The following is a 26,557-nucleotide window of genomic DNA, read 5'->3' on the forward strand; positions in this document are numbered from 1 at the left end:
TCTGCTGTATGAAATGAGTACGCACTGTGTGCAGAGCATTTTATACCATGAGGGGGCTGAGGTGACCCTCTGAAGTGGACCCTGCCCGCTTATACATAATAATTATTCATTAATAATGGAGAAATGAGAATAATAATAATGATTGTGGAATGCGTTAAGTGCTTACTTTTGCCCTGCACTGTATTTTGCAGTGGGGGTGATATAAGGTAATCAGGTCTCACACACACAGTCCCTGTCATCTACTGGGGCTCACAGTCTAAGTAGGAGGGAGAACAAGTATTTAATCATCATTGTACAGAAGAGGAAACTGATGCACTAGAAGTTGTGACTTGCCCACAGCAGGCAAGTGGCAGAATCAGAATTAGAACACTTTTTGGTCAGTTAATTGTATTTATTGAAAGATTACTGCGTTCAGAGCTGTGTTCCAAATTCTTGGGAGAGTACAACATCGAAACAGATTGGTAGGCACGTCCATTGCCCACAAGGAGCTTACGGTTTGAGAAGATCAGATGTGATTAGCCTTCTAACCCGATAAGGGCTAGAACTCAGCCATTCCTGAATCTGCAAATCTTTTTGCAAAAGGTATTCGATATAACTGCCTCATTGATAGGTTCAGCTGTGTGACTTTGGGCAAGTCACTGGAATTCTCTGTGCCTCAGTTACCTCATCTGTAAAATGGGGATTAAGACCGTGACCCCCACGTGGGTCAACCTGATTACCCTGTATCTACCCCAGCGCTTAGAACAGTGCTGGGCACATAGTAAGCGCTTAACAAATACCGTCATTATTATTATTCTATTTCCGGAGCAGAGTAGTAGTTCTCCAGCATGTTTTGCAAGGTTGTCAGTAAATTTTCTTGTCATTGGAGTGTCAGTACAGAGATTTTCCATGATTTTTCAAGGAAATGGGGAGGGTTAGCCACTCTGAACTATGTTTGTTAAACCTAAACTCATAGCTAACAGAGTTAAAGTGAGGCAACAGCCTCAGTCTAACTGCCCCCTTTGAACCTCAGCATATAATGGCTTTTTCTACCCGCCGAGATGCAGCCTGGGGCAGGTGGCATCAAGCACCCTCAATTGGCATGGCACCGAGGCTGGCTCCAGGATATCTAGTCCCGCGTCGGTCCCGAGAGCTACCCCGGGGCTGGTGGCAGCTGCGGCCGCACTGGAAACCCCAAAGGCCCAGTGGTCTGCGGACCTGGAGGAGCTGCAGAAATCGGGGCTCAAGGCTCCACCGCCCCTGCTATCCACAATCTGCTCCGGCTTGGAGCTGGGACTTTTACCCTCCCCATATCCCACTGGATCCACCCCCCCCACCCCTCCTGGTGACCTCCAGAGGGGAGCCGAGGTGGCCAGCGGCTCCAGAGCTCGGGCTCCTCATCCGGGGTAGGACCTGCCTCCTCTCCCTCCCCGTCCTTCCCTCCAAGCTGCACCGCTCCAACGGGGATTTGTTTGTGTCAACAGGGCAGTCTCGTGGGCCTAGTGGATTATCCAGACGACGAAGAGGAAGAGGAGGAGGAAGAGACGTCCCCGAGGAAAAGACCTCGTCTCGGCTCATAAAGACTTTTTTCAGGGGAACGCTCGTAACAGGGGGTCTTACAAAAAAAAAATGCTGCAACTGTTCAATGAGCTAAAAAGTCTGAATCAGAAAGCTTTCTCCCTTGAACATATACAATAATATACGAGGAGTAGCAAAAGACACTCAGTGTACCAGCTAGAAAGATTTAGTTCTGTCAACACCAGGCTTCCAGGGAACTTCATCTCTTTCTAGTCATTAAGGAGTCCGCCATCGAGGCTGTCCCCAAAAGGGTGGGTCGGTAATCAGAACCTGGAGGACAGCTTCTCAGCAAGGAAAGTCTCAGGTTTCGGGAGGGTTGGGGAGGGAAAAGGTCAGTATAAAACCATTTTAATATCGCAGGGTTTCCCCTGGAATGCGTCAGAACTCGAAACTCTCGTGAAGCTTCGATTGCAAACCCAATAATCTTCCTTTTGTAACGGTGCTGGCTATGGTGTTCTTTTACCCCGTTGCCTCTTTTAAAACAAACAGAGGGAAACCAGACTGCTAGGTGCAAACTGCAGTTCCACCTTTGGGGACCATCTTATCCAGATCACCAAGGTCCAGGTGCCCCTCCCCACCCCCAGGTGCTCAGAAGGAGGTGCCCTCTCTTTTCAGCCCGCCGGGGTTTGGTCAGTGCATGTACTTTGCAGACAGAAGCAAGCTAGATCCAAAATGGACCCGTAACTGCTTTTTTTCTTTAGCCAGCACTTCCAGAGGTGCTGAGGCCAAGGGTCGGTCGCTTCCAACGTGGGAATTCTCCAGAAATGGCCATGGCTAGCGCAGGGTCTCAAACTGCACAGAACGGCAAGCGTCTACAGAAGACACTGCTGTCTCACATCCCCTTCTGCTTGGTTAGTGAAGCGGTCTCTCTCCTGAGCGGCGGAGATATTTTCGCCATGCCAGTTTAAAATGTGTCATTGACCGATGGGAAACACTAACAAACGCTCACCAAAAAGAAAACACCCGTTTTTTAAGTAGTCCTGAAGTAAAGTGGCATTTAACAACCCCTTTCTCCTCTCCCTCCCTCACACCCACCCCCAAGTCATTTTGGACCAAGACGGAAGTACCAAAAAACACCTGGCTGAATTCAAGACAAATCAGCATGCAGCACATGAGCCTTTTCTAAGCAAGGTTGTACTATGAAAGCTGCTTTTTTAAAGAGTAAAAGCACATTCCATGTACCTGTCTGAAAGCAAAAAAAAAAAAAAAAAAATTCACCGAGGCAAACAGTCGAGAGGTTTTATTTTCAAAGAGCAGCGAGTCCAGTGTAAATATTTTAATGTTAGTTTGCCCATCTATGATCTGAGATCACACCGAAGTCAGAAGATTGACCCCAAACCACAAGTAACGTGTTTAGCAACGATCAAAGCTCAAAAATGACAAAACCAGCTGCAATCCACCACATCTAGATCGCCCTTGTAATGTGTTATGGGTCCATTTTTCCTGGAATAGTTTAAACTGAAGCAGTTTCCCTGTTTTGGAGATTTTGTAGTTAATTTTAATTTTAGCTATTGTTTGGAAAAGATGGGCTGTCTGTGTAGATATGAAGTATAGTTTTTCCATAAAACAGAAGTTTATTTTGTATTAAAAATACCACTGTACTTGTTTTACACCATTTGTATACATGTGGTGATATTAATGCTGAACTGTAAAATTCAGGAATTAAAATGTGACCCTGTAATTCCATAATTATTGCTTTTGTTTGGTTTGTTGTACATGGTAAGTTAACTCAGTTTTGAGATGTGGCCATTTTTAGAGTATCTTTAATAAGCCAATAAAATGCTTCATAAGGTTAACAGTGATTCTACACCACCAGGTCCTCTACCGCCAGAATGCAAGCGTTCCGCCCACCTAGGAAGCCAGACCGAGGTACAGTTGTGAATTGGGCGTTCTGACTGACGAATGACAGTGGGTGGGAAATCCAATCCCTTTGTCCCCATCGGGCTCCAGGCATTCGAGAATGGGGCTGCCCCCTCACCCTCGCAACTAAGGGCTTTAAAGGGACCCTCCACCCCACAGGGCGTGACTCGGGATGAATTCGACTGATAGAGCGGGTGTATCCGTAGCCCGAGCGTACTCTCCCCCCCACCTCGTGTGTGGCGCTCCACCGAGGCACTTCCTCTTTCGTCCTTAAAGCTAGATGACCTCCCCGTGTGACAGATGGAGGAGCCCAAGGGTGTTGACGTCGGCATCTTTCCCTCCAGGGCCCCTCACCCACGCGGTGGTGGTGATTCCTGACGAGCCGAGCCGAAAAGAAAGTTCTGGTACTAAGTGTTGTCTTTTCCGTATTACCTACAATGCTCTTCAACTTTCCTTTCTGAAGAACTGCCATGAGCTTTAAGAACATTCACGCCACCACAGGAGCCTTTTTCTATAGCAGAAATGTGAATGTTTCCCGAATTGCCGTATTACACCCACCCTGACGCTCAAGACTTTTTAAAATCCCTTGGAGGCAACGACGAGGACACTTCCCTTCCCCTCAGAGTCGAGAGTCACCTCCCTCAGGCAGACTTAAGTTATCTCCTCCACTCATGTGCACCCTGACTGGATTAATGGAGCAAGAGAAAGCCCTCATTCAAATGCCTGGGGCCCTTCTAGGTTTTTTAAAATTCCGTCTGCCAACATGTATCGGTTATAAATACTATTTTAATAAAAAGTTACCTGAAATATAGACTGATCTGTGTGTGTTAATCACCCATTTTTTCCATCAGTCAATAGGGCTGAGAAGATGGAGAGACAGAATAATATCCGGGCATGTGTCTACCAACTCTGTTCAATCAACCAATCGATCGTATTTATTGAACACTTACTGTGTGCGAAGCGCTTTTTGGAGAGTACAACAGCCACGTTCCTGCCCATAACGAGCTCACTTTGTAATGTACTTAGTACAGTGCTCTGTGCACAAGCGCTCAAATACCATTGATTTTGATTTCCAATTGCTACTAAGCATTTAGTATTCTCAGGAATTTGAGTATTTTTTGGGGTTTTTTTTAAATGGTATTCTGTAAATCCTTACCGTGTGTCAAGCACTGTTTTAAGCGCTGGGTTAGTTACAAGACAGGTTGGACACAGTCCCTGTCCCACATGGAGGTGGATTTAATTTCCATTTTGCAGATGAGGTAACAGGCATAGAGAAGTGAAGCAACTTGCCCAAGGCCACGCAGCTAGCAAGTGGTGGAGCTGGGATTCGAAGCCAGGTCCTCTGGCTCATAGGCCTGTATTTTTTTCCACAAGGCTACACTGCTTCTCATGCTTTTCATGTTTCCCACATTAGTGCTTTGAGAATGGGAAACCTGCCTCTTTGAAAGTGCAGAAGGGGAGGAAAAACAGCAATTACAGTAATCACTAAACCAACAACCAACGTAAATTTTTGCACATGAGATTTGTTCAAATATTGGGCCATGTTTTCCTGATTACAATGAGAAAGCAAGAGACCCCATTATGGGGCTTGGAAATTTTAAAATTAGTGCTACTGCAGCTTCCTGCATATTTGGGGGAGCCAGTGAAGTGTCTGAAGCCCATCAGGGGTGTCTACATGTTATTAGTGGGTAATGTTTCCATGGAGTTGCTTTGTTAAAGCAAATGGAGAGGGGAGGAAGAGAGAGGGAGCAATGCGGGGATCTGCTCTAAATTCAGGGTTAACCAGGCTGCTCTCCCCGAGGAAAGTTATTTCTGTTCAAAACCAACTGGCACAAATGATGGATTAAATAATTTATTTTTAAAGAAATTCAAACTTCTGCCTATGTTCTTTTCTAAATTAACCCTCACTTGTTAATCACTTCTTCCTTCAGTTTCTCTGCCAGCAGCCTCCTCTTTAACAAGGTTTGTCTTTCCTCTGCTGTCATTTCTGCTTTCTTGGCGGTGTCCTGAAAAACAAGCACAAGGCGTGTATTCAGACTATAGAATGAAGTTCAGATGTGTACTTCGTCCCTGCTTCCTCTACCCACACCGGAGAGTAAAACTCGAGATGGTGAGATTTCCCCAACTTGTGATTTGTTTACTCAAAACCCGGGTTGGGGCAGAGTCACCCGACTGTGACCAGGCCACGGTGGCTGTCCCGGGTGGACTGTGACCAGACCAAAGAATTCATGAATTCAAGGGGCAGAAACACTAAGAAGGGGGTGGAAAAGGCCCTCCCTGCCCCGCCCTAACAGAAGCAGGGGTCCCAACTTTTAATTTTGAATATGGGAACAAACTTGAAGTCAAGAGGCAGGACAAAAGTTCCCAGAGGAGAGGGCAGCCAAAGAAATGGATGGAGGGAACTTACTCGACGGTAAGACTTATGCGGAGGGGGAGTTGGACCAGCTTGGGAACCTTTGGGAGGTGGAAGGTTAAAAGTGGGGAGAAAGAGCTGACAGGTTACTGAGACCTGGACTCCAGTCACCCTAGACTGAGGGAAAATGGGGCCCCCACCAGCACAGGTCGCAAGGATGGCAAGGAGACAAGTCTATAAAGTGGACTAGAAATTGGACAAGGATGTGTCTGCCTTGGACTTCAGTTGGGGAGAGACCTAAAGGAACCTAAGGAGGGTGTGCCAGAGGTAAAGACAATCAAATTAAGCCCAAAGAAAACGATCTGGGTTACGAGAAATAAGATTTGGAAAGCAGCGATGGCGAAGTGAGGTCAGTGAGAGCTGTTCAGCAAGCAGGCAGTGGAAAAGGCCACACTGGGGGTGGCCAGGGGGGTGAACTTGCTTAGAAAACAGTGAAGGCAAACCACAGTGGGAGATCTGTACGTTTACCTCATTAGCAGGGGACTTTTCTTTCTCTTCAGCGGGGCACAGCTGCTTGCTCCTGGGGTCCTTTTTCAGGGACATCAACTGGTCTCTTTTTTGCTTCAGATAGTCTTCTCGCTGACGGAGTTCCTCCAGTCTGAGCCCTGATAAATTCTGGGATGACCAGAGGTCGGAAACATTGAAGAAGAACATTAGTGCCAGGTTACCATGCAGCCTGGGCTCGCATCCAGAGCCGATGGTTTGGTTTAACGGGTGCAAGCCTGACCTTTGAACCCAATTGATCAATGGTACTTGTTAAGCGCTTGGTGAGTATGCACAACACCTTTTTTATGGTATTTGTTAAGCGCTCACTATGTGTCGGGCACTGTACTAAGCACTGGGGTAGATACAAGATAATCAGGTTGGACACCGTCCCTGTCCCCCACAGAGCTCCCCATTTTCCAGATGAGGTAACAGGCAGAGAGAAGTGACTTGCCCAAGGACACACAGCAGTGGGGATTAGAACACAGGTCTTCTGACTCCCAGGCCCATGCTATTTCCACTAGGTCACATTACTTCTACGCTAAGCACTTTGGGGAGTACAACAGAGTTGGCAGACACCTGAAAATCAGACCCCTGAACATCAGAGTCCTTACCTCTTCCAAGGTGACTTGTGTAAGACAGTGACTTAAGCAGGTAAAATGCACCCTCAGTTCTGCTGACACACATCGTCGGTGCACATGGAGAACAAATCCTGAACGATTCCATTCACGCAAATAAAGCAGGAGTCAGGAGGACACTCTGCGACCCAAGAGGGTAGCGGGGGAAAGGGAATTGCAAGGGGTTTCCGCTTGCTCGGTCATGAAACTGGATAGCATCTTATTGGCATATTTGTTTGGCCCCAGGATGGGCAAGGATTTTGTGAACCATTAAGTCATGTCAGGCTACGGCAATTAGTGGGTCCAGGAGATGGATGGGGATGGACTAGAGGGTGCTGGGGAAGGGAGGCTGTCACATGACAAAAGTAACCTAGCCCTAAGAGTGTAACAGACAATTCTCACCCATGCCACGCTCTCCCTCTCCTATTTAACCTTGCTGATCTACTGCAACCCAGCCAACGCAGTTTGCTCTTCTGATGGCATCCTATTCACTGTACTTCAACCTCGTCTATCCCGTTGCTGACCCCTCACCCACGTCCTGCCATGGCCTGAAACTCCAAGAGGCCTCCCCAACTAAGCCCTCATTTCCCCTAAAAATAATAATAATTATGGTATTTGTCCAGCGCTATGTGCCAAGCGCTGCCTTCTGCATTGTCTATGCACTTGGATCTATACCCACTGAACACTTGATAGTCACCCCACTCTCGGCCCCACGGCACTTAGGTACCTATCCTTAGACTCTGCCATTTCCCCTTTATTTTACTATCTGTCTCCCCATCTCCTGGAAGGCAGGGATGGCATCTACCATCTCTATTGTATTGTACTCTCCCAAGCGCTTAGTACAGTGCTCTGCCCCCAGTAAGTGCTCAATAAATACCACTGATTGATTGAGCCACTTGCTTAGATCATTAAAGCTTTTCATAAAGACTATTTACCCACAGAAATGCCCCGCGCTTGTGGGGGAATGATTTTAGTGAAGGTGGCCCTGAAACATAAGTCAGTGACTTGTTTGCCCACTTCATGGAGAGCTCTGTACAGGGCTTGAGCACTTCGCAGACCACCCAGGAGTTTAGACAAAAAGAGAGGGGCAGAAGGACAAACAACCACAAAAGAAGCAGACGTTTGTAATAACTGACAGAATCTCAAGTTTGAACAAGGACAGAGGCAGGCTGCTGGGGCTTCCCTCCACTCCACTGCATCTCCTAAGCGCTTAGTACGGTATTCTGCACACAGTAAGCGCCCAATAAATACAATTGAATGAATGCATCTCAAAACCAGCAGCCAAGTGATCCAGCTGTTAGCACTATGAAATTTGGTTTAGGATGTTGAGAGGGGAAAATAATAATTGTGGTTATTTAAGCGCTTCTTATGTGTCAGGCACTGTACTGAGTGCTGGGGGTAGATACAGATTTGTCAGGTCAGACACAGTCCCTGTCCCACTTGGGGCTCACAGTCTCAATCCCCATTTTACACATGAGGTAACTGAACCCAGAGAAGTCAAGTGACTTGCCCATGTTCACAGAGCAGATAAGTGGTGGACCGGGGTTAGAACCCAGGTCCTTCTGACTCCCAGGGCCGTGCTCTATCCACTAGGCCATGCTGCTTCTTTAAAGGCAAAGGACATGGCATGGCTGCCCTCCGGTCCCCTCCAGTGCCCAGCTACAGTGCAGAAGAGAACCAGAAAACTACACCGGCTTCTGCCTGGGGGTCTGCCACGCTCTTCCCCAGCGCCCTCCGCCACCCGGGTGAGTGAAGAGTTGCCTTACGGTGAGTGGTCCCCCTTTGATGGCTTGTGGTCTGGGTGTCTTTAGGCTGCTCTCTTCCTTTGGCTTCTGAGGTGCCGTCTGAAGGGGGCTCTTCATCCTTCTTGGTAAACACTGTTCCGATCCATTGGGAAAATGGGCTTTTTCCTCTAGGTTGGATTTGGTAGTGAAAACAATTAGAAACATGATTTTTAAAAGTCAAACTAAATGGACAATAGAATAGTTAAAAAGGGTTATTATTCCCTAACTGGAAGGGAAGATAAATATTCAAACTCTTTCTCGTTCAGGAATGAGATAAAAAAAGATTCTGTTACGATTTCTTTTATCTCCTAAATAATTCTGAGTCAATATTTTTTGTTTTTCTCCCCCATTAAATTGTGAGCTCCTTGACAGCAGAAGTAAAGACTTCATCAATCAATGGTATTTATTGAGCACTTACTTAGTAGACAGCACTGTAATAAGTACTTGAAGAGGTACAATACAATAAAGTTGATAGACAAAACCCCTGTCCCTCAAGGAGCTTACAGTCTAGTTGGGGAGACAGACATTAAAATAAATTACAGCGGTGGGATGCGGCAGAGTTTAAGAATATGTACATAAGGACTGTGAGGCTTGGGTAACAAAGTGCTTAAGGGGTACAAAGCCAAGGGCATAGATGCACAGGGAGGATGAATGTGGGGAAAAGAGTGGAGAAGAAGCCACTTCAATTCCAACTGGAATGGAAACATTATCAAAATGAATCCATGTGGACAGGGGAGGCCCATCCCTCAAATCAGGCATGCATTAGGGGGCCTGAGGGGGTGTGCCTAATGTTTAGGGTATTGATGTGGTGAGGAGTTAGATTTTACAGCTGCAAACGGATCAAACAAAGGCCCCAAATTCCACTCCACAGCATCCAGGCTTCCACGAAGCAGAGTCAGAAACAGGTCCTTGGGAGCTCAGCATGGCAGGGCTTCACCAACATAGGGTGGGTGGGTGGCCTCCGCCAAAGGCTGGACCCCAGAAAATTCCTCCACAGATCATGCAAACGGCTCAGCTAGTAATAAGTGGTGGGAAAACCCTCACTATGAACCGACCTACCAACTTTTAAGTCCTTCTCCCCCATTTTTTGGTGGAAAGAGAAAGACCACTTATCTGCTCTATAACGATTAGTCTAGTGGAGCATATAATAAATGGCAGCCCATTACCTAAGGGTGAAGAGGCAGGACTCTGAATGTCTTCTGGGGGTGCTTTAGATCTTGCGGGCTCAGCCGAGGACCCCGAACATTCTCCTTTACCTTCCGAGGGCTTCGACAATCCGTCCTTACGATAACAAAAATACAAGCCTTTTAATCTATATTTTACCACTTCTACTTAAAGAAGCCAAAGGAAGAACTTTTTGTCGACATATTGGGAGAAAATTGCAATGGAAACAAATTACTCTTACTTCCCAAATAGGTATCCAGCACTTAGAACAGGGTTTGGCATATAGTAAGCGCTTAACAAATACCATCATTATTATTGTTATCTTTGTTACTCCTCATCACTCCAGGCAAGTCAAGGAGGCCCACCAGAACCTGGACCCGCACTTCTCAATCCCTTAATGGTTAATAGGAACTGAGTGCTCCTCTAGCCAGCCTCATTTCTCTTCCACAAAGGTCCATGAAAACCTCTGCACCCACCTTCTTCCTTTTTCTCTCTTCTTCTTGTTCATACTCTTCCTTTGACTTTCTGAAACAAAATCCAAGTGGGAAACAAAAAGGCGCATAAGCATGAGAGCTCCAAGACCTGTTTTTTCTACAAATACAACTGGCGCCAGCTCTGAAGGAGGGTGGTGTGAGGGAACCATCACTGGCCTGCCTCTTTGGGCGGAGGGCTGGCAACTGGGAAGGGCCCAGAAGTGGAGTCAAGATGTCCACTCCCTTTCCTATTCCTTGCCGGCACAATCTCGCCTTGCCTGGCCCTGATGCTAGTGTGGCTCCTCTCGCCCTACCCGGGTTCTAAGGCCGGACCAAACCTTTCTCCTTCCTGATGCTGGAGCCAGTGACAAGCTTTATCCCAAATGCACCCTCAGCTCCCTCAAGCAATTAATCAAATCAATCATATTTATTGAGTGGTACTAAAGAATGCCCTTGGGATGAGGCAAATGTTAGGATTCTGGACCTGCAACAGCTGGGGGTTAGTTAATATGATGAGGCTGGAAATGGAAGCAAGAAGTACTTACTCCCTTCTCTTCTAGAACATCTCCATCTTTCTTTCCCTCTACTGTGCCTCTTTTTCCCCCGCTTCTTCTCCTCCATCCTTCAAAAACCCAATTAAGTTCACCCCTACATTCACGATGAGAAGTTACCTCCCCTTATTATCTCTGAATTCCAATTTCACAATTTTCATTCCCATATAATGAAAACCAGTCTAGGTCAGGTCCTGTAAAGGTTCCACATTTGGCGTGTTACCCTGCCTCAACTATTAATCCCTAGAAGTCTTATATTTGAAGGGCAAATATCTATTCTAGAAAATCTCTCCATTCTAGGCAAGCAAAACATCTGACCTCCATTTCAGAGGGGCAGGGCTGTCAGGACTGCACAAACAAAATGGACCTAGTTTCCCCACATCTTTCTAGACTTTGCAGAACCTTGATGTCATTTTACTAAAGAGCAAGTTAACTTTTCCCAGGTGCTCACAATTTGCCAAGTTCACAGCCCCCCTTTTCTTGAACATGTAAAAAAAACCTAGAAATAAATGGGGTCACTTAGATAGCTCATATTACCATCTAACTTCCAAGTCATAGGATAAATTTGTTCTTAAATAAAAGATTGCTTGATTACCTAAGAACTTCCCTGAGGATTTTCATTTCCTCCTGTTCAAGTTCACTGACCGTATCAGAACCGTCTGTCAAACAGTCCGGTAATACACCTGTGGAAAACCGACAGGGGGAAAAGGTGCTATGAAAATATAGCTGAAGTTCAAGCATATCCACTTAATATTCCCATTCTACAGTACATCAGGTAAAAGTTTTATGTGAATTCTAACTGAGGCAATCGTGAACAGGTGTTCATGAGGCTTCAGGCACAGAGTCGAGGATGCTACGACTGATAGCAGCCATCTTTGCCCACAGCGATTCCTCTGCTGTGCTGAACTGCACAATGAGGGACATATCAGTCAACCAATTGTATTTATTGAGTGCTTAACTGTGGGCAGCACACTGTACTAAGTGCTCGGGGAGAGTACAATAAAACAGAGTTGGCAGACAAGTTTACTTCCCCCTAGAAGCTTAGGACTAGAAGAGGAGACAGACTTGAAAATAAATGGCTGACGAATATGGACGGAATTGCTGTGGGCTTGGGGGACAGGTAAATGTTATAGTGCTTAAGGGGAACAGACCCCTTATGCATAGGTGACACAGAAAGAAGGGAGGGCTTAGACAGGGAAGTGAGGACTTAGGGAAGGTCTTTTGGAGAAGATGTGATTTTAGTAGGGCTTTGAAAGATGGAAGGGATTGTTGGGACCATTTAGGTTGTGGGTATTTTTCTTTTTTTTACACAAAAAACAGTCGCCATTGTCCACATGAAGAAGAGCTATAATAATGACGATGGTGTTTATGAAGTACCCTGTGCCACACATTATGCACCGAGGTAGGCTTAGGTAATCAGATTGAACTCAGTCCCTGTCCCACATGGGCCTCCCGATCTAAGAGATAGGGAGAGAAATATGAGATATTCATCCCCATTTTGCCCACAGGGAAACTGAGACCTGAGTGATTAAGCAATTTGCCTCAAATCACACAGCAGAGCTGGGACTAGAATTCAGTGCTATTTCCATTAGGCCAAAGCGTGGCTCAGTGGAAAGAGCATGGGCTTTGGAGTCAGGGCTCATGAGTTCGAATCCCAGCTCTGCCACTTGTCGGCTGTGTGACTGTGGGCAAGTCACTTAACTTCTCTGTGCCTCAGTTCCCTCATCTGTAAAATGGGGATTAAGACTGTGAGCCCCATGTGGGACAACCTGATTCCCCTATGTCTACCCCAGCGCTTAGAACAGTGCTTGGCACATAGTAAGCGCTTAACAAATACCAACATTATTATTATTATTATTACTACCTCCAATTATTTCTAATTTCCAATTATGAAAGTTTCTCTGAATCAAGCAAAACAGATTCTCCGTTTTATGTCCAAGATGGGCTGTTAGGTAGAGTTGCTAGAGGATGGATGGATGACATAGACAAGGATCATCCAATCCCTCCAAACATCCGCTTGTCACTGTCAAAGAATAATGGCACAGCTACATTGCACATCAATCAATGGTATTTTTTGAGCACTTACTATGTGCAGAGCATTGTACTAAGCACTTGGGAGAGTACAAGAGAGTTGGTAGACACGATCCCTGCCCTCAAAGAGCTTACATTCTAGTGGGTGAGAAACATGAAAATAAATTACAGATGTCCAAATATCACATTTCTCTATATACACTGAGGAATTTTTCCCAAAGTTTTGAGGGTAAACTAAGTTCACATATCAAGGTGGTGTGACCAAAATCTGACTCAAGCCACTTTCTTAGTGCATCTAAGTGCAAGGTGCAACTTCAGAATGCTTCTCAAGGGAAGGAGTAATAACTCTTAAAGCACCTCAGACAGCTGTTCTTACTGGGGCAGAGAGCTCTGGGTGTGTAGTTTGATACTCATCTGTCATCTAGAGAGAGAAGGACGGACCTGGGTTCTAATCCAGGCTCCACCACTTGTCTGTTGTGTGACCTTAGGCAAGTCACTTCACTTCTCTGGTCCTCAGTTACCTCATCTGTCAAATGGGGATCAAGACTGTGAGCTCAATGTGGGACAGAGACTGTGTTCAACCTGATTTTCTTGTATCCACGCTAGTACTTAGTTTAGTGCCTGACACACAGTGCTTAAGAAATACCACAATTATAATTATAATCGCTATGGTTTGCTTTGCCTGGACAAAGCTTCATCTTTTCTGCACACACTAGACACCAGAGCAGCTTGATGCAGGAATTTAAAGTAAAAATCTGAGATGTAAGAATTTTGGTCTTATCTCATAAAAAGAATAGGAATTAATCGGTGAATTAAAAATACTGAGATCTTGTCATTTGCACACGTTCTTTCTTACCCAGAACAAAAAGCAATCGAAAAATCTCTTTAAATTTTAGCTTACCATTTCTCTCTTGAATGATGCGAATGGCTTGTAATTGCATTTCGATGTTTTTCTGAACCATCATTGCTTTAAATATACTGAAGTCTTCGGCTGCCAACACTGGTTGCAAGATGGCCTAGAGGAAAGAAGCATTAACACAACCTTTAGGGAAAAAAAGCTTCTAAATAGGCCTATTGTAAAACAGTACAATATCCCTTACTACTGATCGCTGCTCCTTCTTCATTCTGCTCGTATTATTGATTAATCGGCTAAGTCTGCCTGCTCCCCCATCCAACTGCAAGCCTCCTGAGGGCAGGGATAAAGACTTTTGTTGCTGGTGTACTCTTCCAAATGTTAAGCATTTCCTCTTTTCCCACTCCCTTCTGTGTCACCATGACTTGCTCCCTTTATTCACCCCCTCCAGCCCCACAGCTTATTTCTATTAATGTCTGTCTCCCCTTATAGACTGTAAACTCACAGTGGGCAGGGAATGTGTCTGTTATATTGTTGTGTTGTATTCTCCCAAGTGCTTAGCACAGTGCTCTGCACACAGTAAGCACTCAATAAATACGATCGATTGATCGATTAAGCAGAGTGCTCTGATCCGAGCAGGAGACATTCAGTGAACCCTCACTGATTGGCTGGATGGAAAGGGAGTTGTTGCCACTGGGATTTGGAATCAGACAGTCAGGCCGCCTACCCCACATGTGTCAGGTACAAACAAGGAAGCAACAGTGCTTTGCACATAGTAAGCGCTTAACAAATACCATCATTATTATATGCAGAGAGATTTTGCACAAAGATATTAGGGCCCATTCGCCAGGGAAAATAAATGACTGTTGACCTATCTTTCATTAGTTTTCACCCACTGCAGTTGATAGTGATGGGCACGGAATGTGACCGCTAATTCTCTTGCACTGTACTCTCCCAAGCACTTAGTGCAGAGCTCTGCACATAGTAAGTGCTCAATAAATACCACTGATTGACTGATTGAAAGATCTGAGGGAAACCCTAGCTGTTTTGGTATAAACGATATACCAATACAAAACAAAAGCAAATACCTGTGATGTATGCGACTTTGCAAGAGGAGATGTACATGCTTCTTGAAATTGATCTTCATTAATTCCAATCTCTTTCAGGTAACTTTCTAAGAGCTTTTCAACCTGTAGAGGGAAAGTTTTATTACTGAATAAGAAACATATGGCATAAGAAAAAGTTAGTAATTAAGTCAACTGGGCATTCACAAAAATGGGAGTTATATTAAGAGAAAAAAAGAGGGTCAGGCACAATTAACATGAGAATATTCAGCAAATCAAAGGTGGAGTCTCTCCTAAGAGACTATGGAGGTGTAACTTTTTTTTAAAGGCATTTGTTAAGTGCTTACTATGTGCTTACTAGGCACTGCACTGAAAGCTGAGGTAGATACAAGATAATCAGGTTGGATACAGTCCATGTACCCCTTGGGGCTCAGAGTCTTAATCCCCAGTTTACAGATGAAGTAATTGAGGCACAGAGAAGTTAAGTGACTTGTCCAAGTTCACACAAGTCGACAGGTTGCATAGCCAGAATTAGAACCCAGGTCATCTGACACCCAGGCCCAAGTTCTTTCCATTAGGCCATACTGCTTCTTGTTGGATGACAACTTTTCTGCTGCCCATGTACATTTAGTAATGTTCATGTACTCTTCCCCCAACCCCACAGTGAGAATTCAATGGGAGAAATCTTCTTTCCCATAACAGCAACAAGAACAGATTTTTTTTCTATGGTGTCTATTCTTAAAATTCAGAAGAGATAAACATGCATAAACATTTAAAGGGACTTAAGGGGGTATCCTCAGATGGAGAGAAGCTGGTGACCCTTGTCAGGATGGATTTTTTTTGGTGGGAGGATGATTAAAGGTTAAGGTACTAGGAGAGGAAGGGTAAAAAGTTCTAAAAAAAACCCAATCCCAACTAAATAAGCCATATTTTGTCTTTAATAAGGTCTACTGCTATTAGGAGTCAATGAGAAGTATTCACCAGCTCTTTGTATTCCTGATGAATCTCCGTATAGGTCAGCTTGCTTTCTTCTTCATCATCAAAAACTGAAATAGAGATGAGAAATCAGTTTCCTAAGCTGGAAGTGAAATTCAGTACACAATACACACAATATACAGTACCAAGAACTCAACATTGATAGAGTTTAAACATGTACAAAACACAGCGCTGGCTCACCCACTCTGGGCTACCCACAGCTATTTCTGCTTCACTTTAACACCCAATTGCCCTTGGAGTATACCCAGGCCTCCTTTGGTGTAGGGGCTATGTCCTTGGTGAACCCCAAGTTAAATAAAACTTGCATCGTGGTAGCCCACCCTGCGTCCTCAGCTACATACAGATATACACAACCATTTCTCCCAGTGCTACGATATGTGGTATGCAGACAGATGCACGTTGCCAGAATCAGTAGATCAATGGTACCGACTGAGCGCTTATGGTGTGCACAGCACTGTGCTAAGTGCTTGGGAGAAGCCAATACAACAGAGTTAGTAGACACATCCCCTGCCCCCTGAGAGTTTACCGTCTAGAGGAGGAGGCAGACATGACTATAAAATAAATTATGGATAAGGACATAATTGCTATGGGGCTGAGGGGGAGGCGAATATCAAGTGCTTAATAGGGGTACAGAGCCAAGTGCATAGACGATGCAGAAGGGACAGGGAATCTGGGAAAAGAGGACTTAATCGGGGAAGGCCTCTTGGAGGAGACGTGACCTTAATAAGACTTTGTGGGTGGGAGAGTGGTGGCCTGGTGTATGTAGACGGGGGATGGAGCTCCAGGCCAGAGGGAGGATGTGGGAAAGAAGTCGGCGGTGAGATGAGAGCACAGTGAGCAAGCTGGTTTTAGAGGAGTGGATTGTGTTTGGGCTGGGCTAGGAGATGAGGGAGATGAGATTGGAGGGGGTAAGGTTGATTGAGAGCTTTTAAAGTTAATGGAAAGGAGTTTCTGTTTGATGTGGAGGTGGATGGTCAACCACTGGAGGTTCTTCAGGAGTGAGGAGATGCGGACTGAATGTTTTCTTAAAAAAAGGAAGAACGTTTGCTGATTTTACCAATAGGTTCTACCCAAAATGCAGAGTAAAACCGGCCTCCTGTTTGACAAGTGGTAGTTGTTGGTGAACAAAAGAGTGTTTGACACTGTGCTCATTTGTATATATTAATTACCTTATTTGTTAATGAGGTGTATATCTCCTTGATTCTATTTATCTTGAAGATGTTGTCTTGTTTTTGTTTTGTTCTGTTTTGCTCTGCTGTCTGTCTCCCCCGTTTAGATTGTGAGCCCGTCATTGGGCAGGGATTGTCTCTGTTGCCAAATTGTACATTCCAAGTGCTTATACAGTGCTCTGCACATAATAAGCGCTCAATAAATACTAATGAATGAATGAATGAATATTAATATACTGCTGTAAACCTCTCTATCAGGCTGTTCACTCTGATATTGCTCTTAAGGAAATTTGGGTCAAGACAAAGTCAGAATAAATTCTAACCTCTATATCTTTAGAGAAGACAGGGAAACTAGTAAGGACACCTGAGCTTTCACAAAAATGAGCATTTATGTATTTCTTTCAAAGCTGGCAAAAAAAAATATCAAAGCAAAGAACTCACTGGCTTAATTGATGACCTAAAAAGTGATTTCTTGAAAAGCACATAAAAGGTCAAAGAGCCTAGAAGCATGTTCTGTATTTAGCTACTTGGCAAATGACTCATCAAAGAAAATAAGCTTTAACCCTACAGCTGTAAAAAATGACACTGTATGATCAGGTCACGGCTACGTTTCTGTCACTATACAGAGGGTTGGAGAGACCACTGTTTTTAAACCTTGAAAAGTATTTCCATATGTGTTTTACTGCCACTTTTTCCAGTTTCTCGCGTCTTCATTTGCTGGTGCAAATAGTAAAGCATGATCATTCCTCCAAATAGATATGGTAGTGCGTGGTTTTTTTTAATCTCAACTGAGTGTTTCATAAATTTCTCTGCAGGGCAAGGATCGGGAAAGTATACTGACAAACAACACGTTACTGCCCTCTATACTGTAAGTTCACTGTGGGCAAGAAAAGTTCATTCGTTCATTCAATCAATCGCATTTATTGAGTGCTTACTGTCCTGACCCCGCCACTTGTCTGTGTGACCTTAGGCAAGTCACTTAACTTCTCTGTGCCTCAGTTACCTCATCTGTAAAAATGGGGATCAAAAAATGTGAGCCCTTCGTGGGACAATCTGATTACCCTGTATCCACCCCAGCGCTTAGAACAGTGCTCTGCACATAGTAAGCGCTTAACAAATACAAATACCAAAACAGTAGAAAACAGCTATTTAATCCCCATTTTACAGATGGGGAAATTGAGGCATAGAGAAGTTAAGTGACTAGCTCAAGACGATACAGCAGGCAAATTGCAGAGCTAGAATTAGAACCCAGGGCCTCTGACTCTCACACCCATGCTCTTCATATTAGGCCACGCAGTTCTGTCAGAACAATGTGTCTGTTTGTTGTTACAATTACTCTCCCAAGCCTTTGGTACAGTGCTCTGCACACAGTAAATGTTCACTAAATACAACTGAATAAATGAAGACATTTATTAACTAAGTATTAAATTAAATGTTCACTTGAAATCTTCTTGTACCTTAAAGTTTCCTTGCCCCACCTTACTGTAGAAACAATGATTCATTTATAAGAACTAGAGTCATGGGGTGAATATTCAACCCCAAAAGGCTCAATCCAACCACAAATAAAAGTTCGCAGTCATTACAAACTGTACAGAGGTGATGGCAATTCTTATTTTAGTAATTTATCTTTTTTTCTAACTTTCATATTGGCTACTAAAGATTTTTGGACTCTCAATGATGTTGTTTCATTGCCCTAATAAACCGACAATCTAAGCTAAAGCTCTTTAGGCTTTTAAGATGTCGGTACTCATTGCAATGAAAAGATCTGCAAAACTAAATGTGTATGTCTGAAACCAAGCCAGTTAACTGTGTCATCCTCCTATCCCTAAACTGAGGCCATCTTAATAACTGTGGAATGTATTAAGCGCTAACTATTTACCAAGCTCTGTACTAAGCACCAGGGTAGATTTCAGATCATCACATCCCACATAGCACAGTCAAAGTAGAAGGAAGAACAGGTACTGAATCCCCAATTGGTAGATGAAAGAACTGAAGGAAATAAAGTGAAATGACTTGCCCGAGGTCACACAGTTAAGTGGTGGAGCCTGAATTAGAACTCAGGTTCTCTGATTCTGAGGCCTGGCTCACAATGACAGTAAAATATATTTACATAGGTACAGGAGCGGCATAGCATAGTAGCATAGCGGAAACAGCATGGGGCCGGGAATCAGAGGACCTGGGTTCTAGTCCAAGCTCTGCCATGTGCCTGCTGTGTGACCTTGGGCAAGTCACTTAACTTCTCTGTGCTCTCATCTGTAAAGTGAGGATTTAAATCCCTGTTCTCCCTCTTAGTTACACTGAGGACAGGGACTGTGTCTGACATCATTATTTTGTATTACCTTAGTGCTTAGAACAGGGCTTGACACACAGTAAGCGCTCAACAAATACCACAATTATTATTATTAGATTTTATAAACGCTGCTTCCCTCTGTGGAAGCTCCTCTGTTTTCTCTTACTAATCTCACCTCCCCAGGCTACCGCCCGGGTGTGTCACCTATGAATTTGAGCCAGGCCCCCTTAAACCCTTGGGCACCCCCTTTTCCCGGGGCAGGGGGGAGGGTCTACCTAGCCTTCTACTATGTTGCTTCCCCACCTTGAAATCTTATTTTAGTGTTTCCCCCCACTCCTGCCTCCTGTAGGCTCATTAAGAACTGGGTATCAGTGGCTTCTAACCTACTTCTATGAGCAGCAGCCTGGTGTGGTGGATAGCGCACGGGCCTGGGAGTCAGAAGGTCATGGGCTTTAAACCCGGCTCTGCCACTCATCTGCTGGGTGACCTTGGAAAAGTCACTTCACTTCCCTGTGCCTCAGTTGCTTCATCAGTAAAACAGGGATCAAGACTGTGAGTCCCGTGTGGGACAGGGACTGTGTCCATCCTGATTTGCTTGTAACCAACTCCAGCGCTTAGTACAATGCCTGTACAAAGTACAAGTGCTTCACAAATACCATTATTATTATTACTGTCTGCTCCCAAGCGTTTAGTACAGCGCTTCTCAGCTCGACAAAAACTACTGATTGCAGGTTGGTGTCCTCAGTCAGGGCAGTCTCCCTCTGGCTCTCTACGAAGGGAAGAAGGCAGGAGGGTTTTTCATTCAGTGGTATTTATTGACTGCTTACTGTGTGCAAAGCACTGTACTAAGCGCTTGGGAGAGGGCACTATAACAACAAACAGACACATTCCTGCCCATAACGAGCTCACAGTCTCAGGGATCGTGTCTGCCAATTCGGTTATAACGGACACCCCCAAGTCTGTCTCCCTTTCTACACTGTGAGCTCGTTGTGGTTAGGGAACGCATTTGAAGTTCTTCTGTCCTCTCCCAAGCACTCAGTACACAGTAACCATTCAATAAATATGATTATTAATAATAATAATACAGTGCTCAACACACCGTAAGCGCTCAGTAAATACCATTAACTGAGCCCGTTGTGGGCAGGGATGGTCTCTCTTTATTCAATCATTCTTTCATTCAAACGTATTTATTGAGCTCTTACTGTGTGCACTGTACTAAGCGCTGGGAAAATACAATTCAGCAATAGAGAGACAATCCCTGCCCACACCGGGATTACAGTCTAGAAGGGGGGGGAACAGACATCAAAACAATCTGTCCATTCCAAGCGCTTAGTACAGTGCTCTGCACATAGTAAGTGCTCAATAAATACTATTGAATGAATGAATAAACAGGCATCAATATAAATAGAATTAAAGATAGATCATAGTGTACTTTCCAAGCGCTTAGTAGAGTGCTCTGCACACATTAAGCGCTCAATTAAATACGACTGAATGAATGAATGGATTGAGGGTCGTGGCAGATGTTGGGTAACACCCGCCATTCCTCTTGGGGAGACCCCGGCCAGCTCAAAGACTCTTCCTCCCCCACCCCAAAAAAAGCCTTAGAGAAGGAGCATGGCCTAGTGGCAAAAGGCCGGGCTTGGGCGTCAGAGGTCATGGGTTCGAATCCCGCCTCCTTCGCTTGCCAGCTGTGTGACTGTGGACAAGTCACTTCTCTGGGCCTCAGTGACCTCATCTGCAAAACGGGGATGAAAACTGGGAGCCCCCACGTGGGACTCCTTGATGACCTTGTATCCCCCCACAGTGCTTAGCACATAGAGAAGCTGCATGGCTCAGTGGCAAGAGCCCCGGGCTTGGAAGTCAGAGGTCATGGGTTCGAATCCCAGCTCTGCCACTTGTCAGCTGTTTGACTGGGGGCAAGTCACTTCACTTCTCTGGGCCTCAGTGACCTCATCTGTAAAATGGGGATGACGACTGGGAGCCTCACATGGGACAACCTGATGACCCTGTATCTTCCCCAGCGCTTAGAACAGTGCTCTGCACCTAGTAAGCGCTCAACAAATACCAACATTATTATTACCATGTGGGACAACCTGATGACCCTGGATCTCCCCTAGCACTTAGAACAGTGCTCTGCACCTAGTAAGCGCTCAACAAATACCAACATTATTATTACCATGTGGGACAACCTGATGACCCTGGATCTCCCCTAGCACTTAGAACAGTGCTCTGCACCTAGTAAGCGCTCAACAAATACCAACATTATTATTACCATGTGGGACAACCTGATGACCCTGGATCTCCCCTAGCACTTAGAACAGTGCTCTGCACCTAGTAAGCGCTCAACAAATACCAACATTATTATTACCATGTGGGACAACCTGATGACCCTGGATCTCCCCCAACGCAGTGCTCTGCACACAGTAAGCGCTTAACAAATACCAACATTATTCTCTGTGCCTCAGTGACCTCATCTGCAAAATGGGGATGAACTGTGAGCCTCACGTGGGGCAACCTGATGACCCTGGATCTCCCCCAGCGCTTAGAACAGTGCTCTGCACCTAGTAAGCGCTTAAATACCAACATTATTATTATCACCCCCAGCGCCTAGAACAGTGCTCTGCACCTAGTAAGCGCTCAACAAATACCAACATGATTATTATGTGGGACCACCTGATGACCCTGCATCTCCCCCAGGGCTTAGAACAGTGCTCTGCACCTAGGAAGCGCTCAGCCAATACCAAGGTTATCAGAGTAAGCGCTGAACAAATCCCACCATTTTATTTTTTTTATTATTATCAAAAGGAAGCAAGGGGGAGCTAAAAATGCAAGAGGCCGGTGGGGGTGAAGCGGTTAGTGGGTGCAGAGCACTGCTCTAAGCGTTGGAGGTCCCGGGGGTCAGGTCCTACCTTCACACTTCTGCTCCACGAAGTCCAGGATGGGCCCGGACCAGTCGGGGCCGCGGAGGAAGGCGGCGATACTCTCCACCACCCAGACCACCTCCTCCTCCTCCTCCTCCTCCTCCGCCACCGCCGCCATGCGGCCCTCCGCCCCGCCGACGCCCCCCGCCACAAACGGGCGGAGGACCCGCCGTTGCTAGGGCAACCGCGGCTCTCTCCCTCCCCCTCCGCCCGCCGCCTGACGTCACCGGGAGGCGATGGGCGTCTCTGGGAGGCGATTGGCGCAGCCGGGCGGAGCGGGCGGCCGCGATTGGCGCAGCCGGGAGGAGCGGGCGGCGGCGATTGGTGCAGCCGGGAGGAGCGGGCGGCGGCGATTGGTGCAGCCGGGAGGAGCGGGCGGCCGCGATTGGTGCAGCCCGGAGGGGGGCGTGGCCACAGGCTGCCCCGGCCAGGTTCCCCCCCCCCCCAGCCGCAGGGAGCTCAGCCTTCCCTCATTCATTCATTCATTCATGCATGCATTCATTCATTCATTCATTCATTCGACTGCATTTAGTGAGCGCTTACTGGGTGCGGAGCACTGGGCTAAGCGCTGCGAATGGGCAGTTGGGCAACAGAGACACCAAATCCCTGCCCGGCGACGGGCTCGCAGTCTAAACGATGATGATAATGATGATATTTTATTTATTCAATCGCATTTATTGAGCGCTTACTGTGCGCAGAGCACTGCACTAAGCGCTGGGAACGGGCGATTCGGCAACAGAGACAATCCCTGCCCCAAAACGGGCTCACATCATGATGATGAGGGTACTTTATTCATTCAACAGTATTTATTGAGCGCTTACTAGGTGCAGAGCACTGGGCTAAGCGCTGGGAATGGACAATTCAGCAACAGAGAGACAATGCCTACCCAAAAACGGGCTCACATGATGGTGATGAGGGTATTTCACTCATTTAACAGTATTTATTGAGCGCTTACTATGTGCAGAGCACTGGGCTAAGCGCTGGGAATGGGCAATTTGGCAACAGATACAGTCCCTGTCCAACAATGGGCTCACTGTCTAAACGATGATGATGCTGAGGGTCTTTCATTCAACAGTATTTATTGAGCACCTATTATGTGCAGAGCACTGGACTAAGCGCTGGGAATGGGCAATTCAGCAATAGAGACAATCCCTGCCCAACAACGGGCACACGGTCTAAACAATGATGATGACGACGATGATGATGATGGTCTTTGTTAAGCACTTACTATGTGCCAAGCACTGTTCTAAGCGCTGGGGACATACATAGTGATCGGGTTGCTCCACGAGGGGCACACAGTCTTGTGTGACTTTGGGCGAGTCATTTCACTTCTCTGTGCCTCAGTGACCTCATCTGTAAAATGGGCATTGAGACTGTGAGCCCCATGTGGGATAACCTGATCACCTTGAATCCTTCCCAGCGCTTAGAACAGTACTCGACACATAGTAAGCGCTTAACAAATGCCATCAATATTATTATTATTATTATTATTAATCCCCATTTTTACAGATGAGGTAACTGGGTCACAGAGTAGTTAAGTGACTTACCCAAGATCACATAGCAGACAAGTCGTAGATTAGAACCCACGTCCTCTGACTCCCAAGCCCGGTCTCTTTCCACTAAGCCATGCTGCTGTGGTTCCAATTCCAACCGGATCCAACCAGTATCTGGGAATAAGCCCCCTCCACGACCCCAGCCACTCCCAATCCCAGAGGGGGCTCCTACCCACCCCCTCCCCCCAAAAACTCCAGAAAGGACTGGCACGATAATATTAATAATAATTACGGTATTTGTTAAGCGCTTACTAGGGGCCAGGCATTGTACTAAGCGCTGGGGTGGACACAAGCAAACTGGGTTGGATACAGTCCTTGTCCATCCCCATTTTCAGCTGAGGGAACAGGCCCAGAGAAATGAAGCGACTTGCCCAAGGTCACACAGCAGAGAAGTGCAGAACAGGGATTAGAACCCATGACCTTCTGACTCCCAGGCCCGGGCTCCATCCACTGCACCTTGTTGCTTCTGTAGGTGCCCCTAGGTTCTAATAAATAGAAGTTAAATACCCATTTTCTCTATGGCGAGCTGAAAGGAAGCTGTGAAAGCCAAGAAACAGAGAAACCCTTCCATGGTAGAGTGCAAGCTCAGACAATTCAGCGGTGCCCGCTGAAAGCTGAAAAAATTGCAGCAGGCAGCCTCGTTTGGCTCATGGCAATCAAGAAAGGAGTGGTTCTTCACAAGCAGAAGCTTGGAGAGGATCATGAGACAAAGGAACAGAAACTAAAATCAGCACTGAGGGCTTCAAACAGTAAACATGTAACAGGGCAAGAGAAAAATTACAGGCGTGTGGTGAGGTTAGGATCATCCTTCCTCCATCTTCTTCATCTTCAGCCTTCTTGCCAGCGGACAGCAACATCCTCATCAAAGTCTTGAGTTCAAAGGCCACTTGGAATGGGCAGACCATCGCCTCTTCTTTGGGTCCCCCACATGCTTCTTTGGGTCCCAAGCTTTCAGATCTCAGCCCCTTCCTGCCTCCTTTAAAGGAGGAGGAAAAGGACAGAGAGCACTAGTGAGGAGGCCTACCCAGCCGGGTATCCAGGAAAGACACTTCTTCTGTCCGGGTTTAGCCCTCTCCACGTAAGTACTGACCTCAGAGACTAACCTTTACAGTGCAGTTTGCTAGAATTTTTCTTTCTCCCGCCGCAAACTCTGTCCATGTCCCCCTCTAGATTGTAAATTCCTTACGGGCCCGGGATTGTGCCTGTTCACTGATAGATTGTACTCTCCCATTAGTTTAGTACGGTGCTCAGCAAACACTAAGTGCTCAATAAATACTATTGAATTAATGAATGAATAAATCCAGGTCTCCAGCACTTAGGAAAGTGTCTGGCACATAGTAAGCACCTAACAAATACCACAATTACTATTATTATTATTGTTCTGCTGCCATGAATCACGATTGATACTTAATACATAAAAGGAGATAAAAATAACCTTGGGCCTCACAAGGAATTCACGAGGAATTAAGATGAGACATTATAGCCAATATGTCAACTGAAGTAAAGAAAAAACAGTCGCCCGGCATAGCCGTCCCCTGTTAAAACAACTTCTTTGGGATTAACACTATTGAATTTCAATGCTTATTTAAATGGCTGTACTTTCTAACAAGGTATACTTTGGCTTAAACTTGTCCTTTCCCCCCATCTCCTCAACCTTTGAAGTTCTTTGACTTGAATAGAGTGATTAGGGACCATTTTATTTTAGTAACAGATAATGACAGAGCCAGGAACAAAGGAAGGGAAGGGGCAACTCAAAGAAACTATTCATTCAATTTATTGGGCGCTTACTGTGTGCAGAGCACTGTACTAAAAGCTTTGGAGAGAACAATATAACAATACGACAGAGTAGGTAGATTCATTCATTCATTCAGTCGTATTTATTGAGCGCTTACTGTGTGCAAAGCACTGTACTAAGAGCTTGGAAAGTACAATTTGGCAACAAATAGAGACAATCCCTACCCAACAACGGGCTCACAGTCTAGAAGCGGGGAGACAGACAACAAAACATACATTCCCTGTCCACAATGAGTTTACAAAGGAAAGAGAAAATATCTATTTCTAATTGATAATTTACCCATGCTCACATGCAAAAATTAAACCTGCAAATAAATTAAGAAAGAAACTATTCTTCATATACGAATGGTCGGATCACGAAATTAGTCAATTTGTGTCTGGACTGCAGCAATCGAATTGATTTGTTGGCTCTGTGGACAGCGTTTCTCCCTTACTATTTATTTCCCTAGAAATGAAAGCAGACTCTTTGAACCAAGGACTCCTGAGGTCTTCTGTAGACCTCATTAAGGTCATTTACTAGTTGATTAACATAAGATTGGATTACAACGATGTATGCTTCGGGCAACGCTTGAAAATCCTGAGAAAGCTGCAGCTAATGCTGCCCTGCCTAGAGTGGGTTTAGCCCAAGAAGCACATTAAACACATTCACGGAAAGCATCCAGACTGTCTCTTCCCTTCCGGGTGTGTTTTTGGGAAAGCTTCATCTGTCATGGCCTTCTTGGCCTGATGCCAAGGCTGTTACTCTTTTTTCAGAGGGACTGAATTTATTCGGATTCTGAAAGCTTAGTAGAGTGTTCTGCACACAATAAATGCTCAGTAAATACCATTGATTCATCTGGGAAACTTTATCAAGGGTGTTTTGGGGGATGGTGCTCTTTGGGCCAAATATAAGTGGGCACAATGGCAAATTTTTAGAAAATGATATACATACTTGTGATTCTGGTACTAATTCCTTCTGCCAAACTGGGCAAATAACTTCCATTC

General features: G+C 45.5%; 2 protein-coding genes across 3 annotated transcripts in view; one reads left to right on the forward strand and one right to left on the reverse strand.

Annotated features, from left to right (window-relative positions):
- Positions 1–4,228, forward strand: part of PPP4R3B (protein phosphatase 4 regulatory subunit 3B) — a 50,397-nt gene extending 46,169 nt beyond the window's left edge. For both annotated transcript variants that reach the window (XM_029071597.1, XM_029071596.2), the window contains exon 16: positions 1,464–4,228. In XM_029071597.1, coding sequence (XP_028927430.1) covers positions 1,464–1,559 — 96 coding nt within the window. In that variant the 3' untranslated portion in view covers positions 1,560–4,228. The remainder of the gene's footprint in view (positions 1–1,463) is intronic.
- Positions 4,229–5,253: 1,025 nt separating this feature from the next.
- Positions 5,254–22,359, reverse strand: CFAP36 (cilia and flagella associated protein 36). Its single transcript, XM_007672034.4, has 10 exons — positions 22,215–22,359; positions 15,832–15,896; positions 14,875–14,976; positions 13,835–13,949; positions 11,498–11,585; positions 10,355–10,403; positions 9,881–9,995; positions 8,697–8,842; positions 6,299–6,445; positions 5,254–5,423 (listed from the first exon to the last, which is right to left on the reverse strand). Exons 1-10 carry the CDS (start codon positions 22,342–22,344, stop codon positions 5,322–5,324), a joined length of 1,059 nt encoding a protein of 352 aa, XP_007670224.1. The 5' UTR covers positions 22,345–22,359; the 3' UTR covers positions 5,254–5,321.
- Positions 22,360–26,557: the final 4,198 nt, after the last annotated feature.

The sequence above is a fragment of the Ornithorhynchus anatinus genome, chromosome 9, assembly GCF_004115215.2.
Source record: "Ornithorhynchus anatinus isolate Pmale09 chromosome 9, mOrnAna1.pri.v4, whole genome shotgun sequence".
Lineage (NCBI taxonomy): Eukaryota > Metazoa > Chordata > Mammalia > Monotremata > Ornithorhynchidae > Ornithorhynchus > Ornithorhynchus anatinus.

Excerpts from the sequence above, each read along its gene's own strand:
- CFAP36 (XM_007672034.4), bottom strand. The coding sequence starts at position 22,344 with ATGGCGGCGGTGGCGGAGGAGGAGGAGGAGGAGGAGGAGGTGGTCTGG. Across the intron at positions 11,586-13,834 it reads CATCATTCAAGAGAGAAATG|GTGTATTACCGGACTGTTTG; the intron begins GTAAGCTAAAAT and ends GGTTTTCCACAG. Across the intron at positions 8,843-9,880 it reads TCCTGCCTCTTCACCCTTAG|AGGAAAAAGCCCATTTTCCC; the intron begins GTAATGGGCTGC and ends AATCCAACCTAG.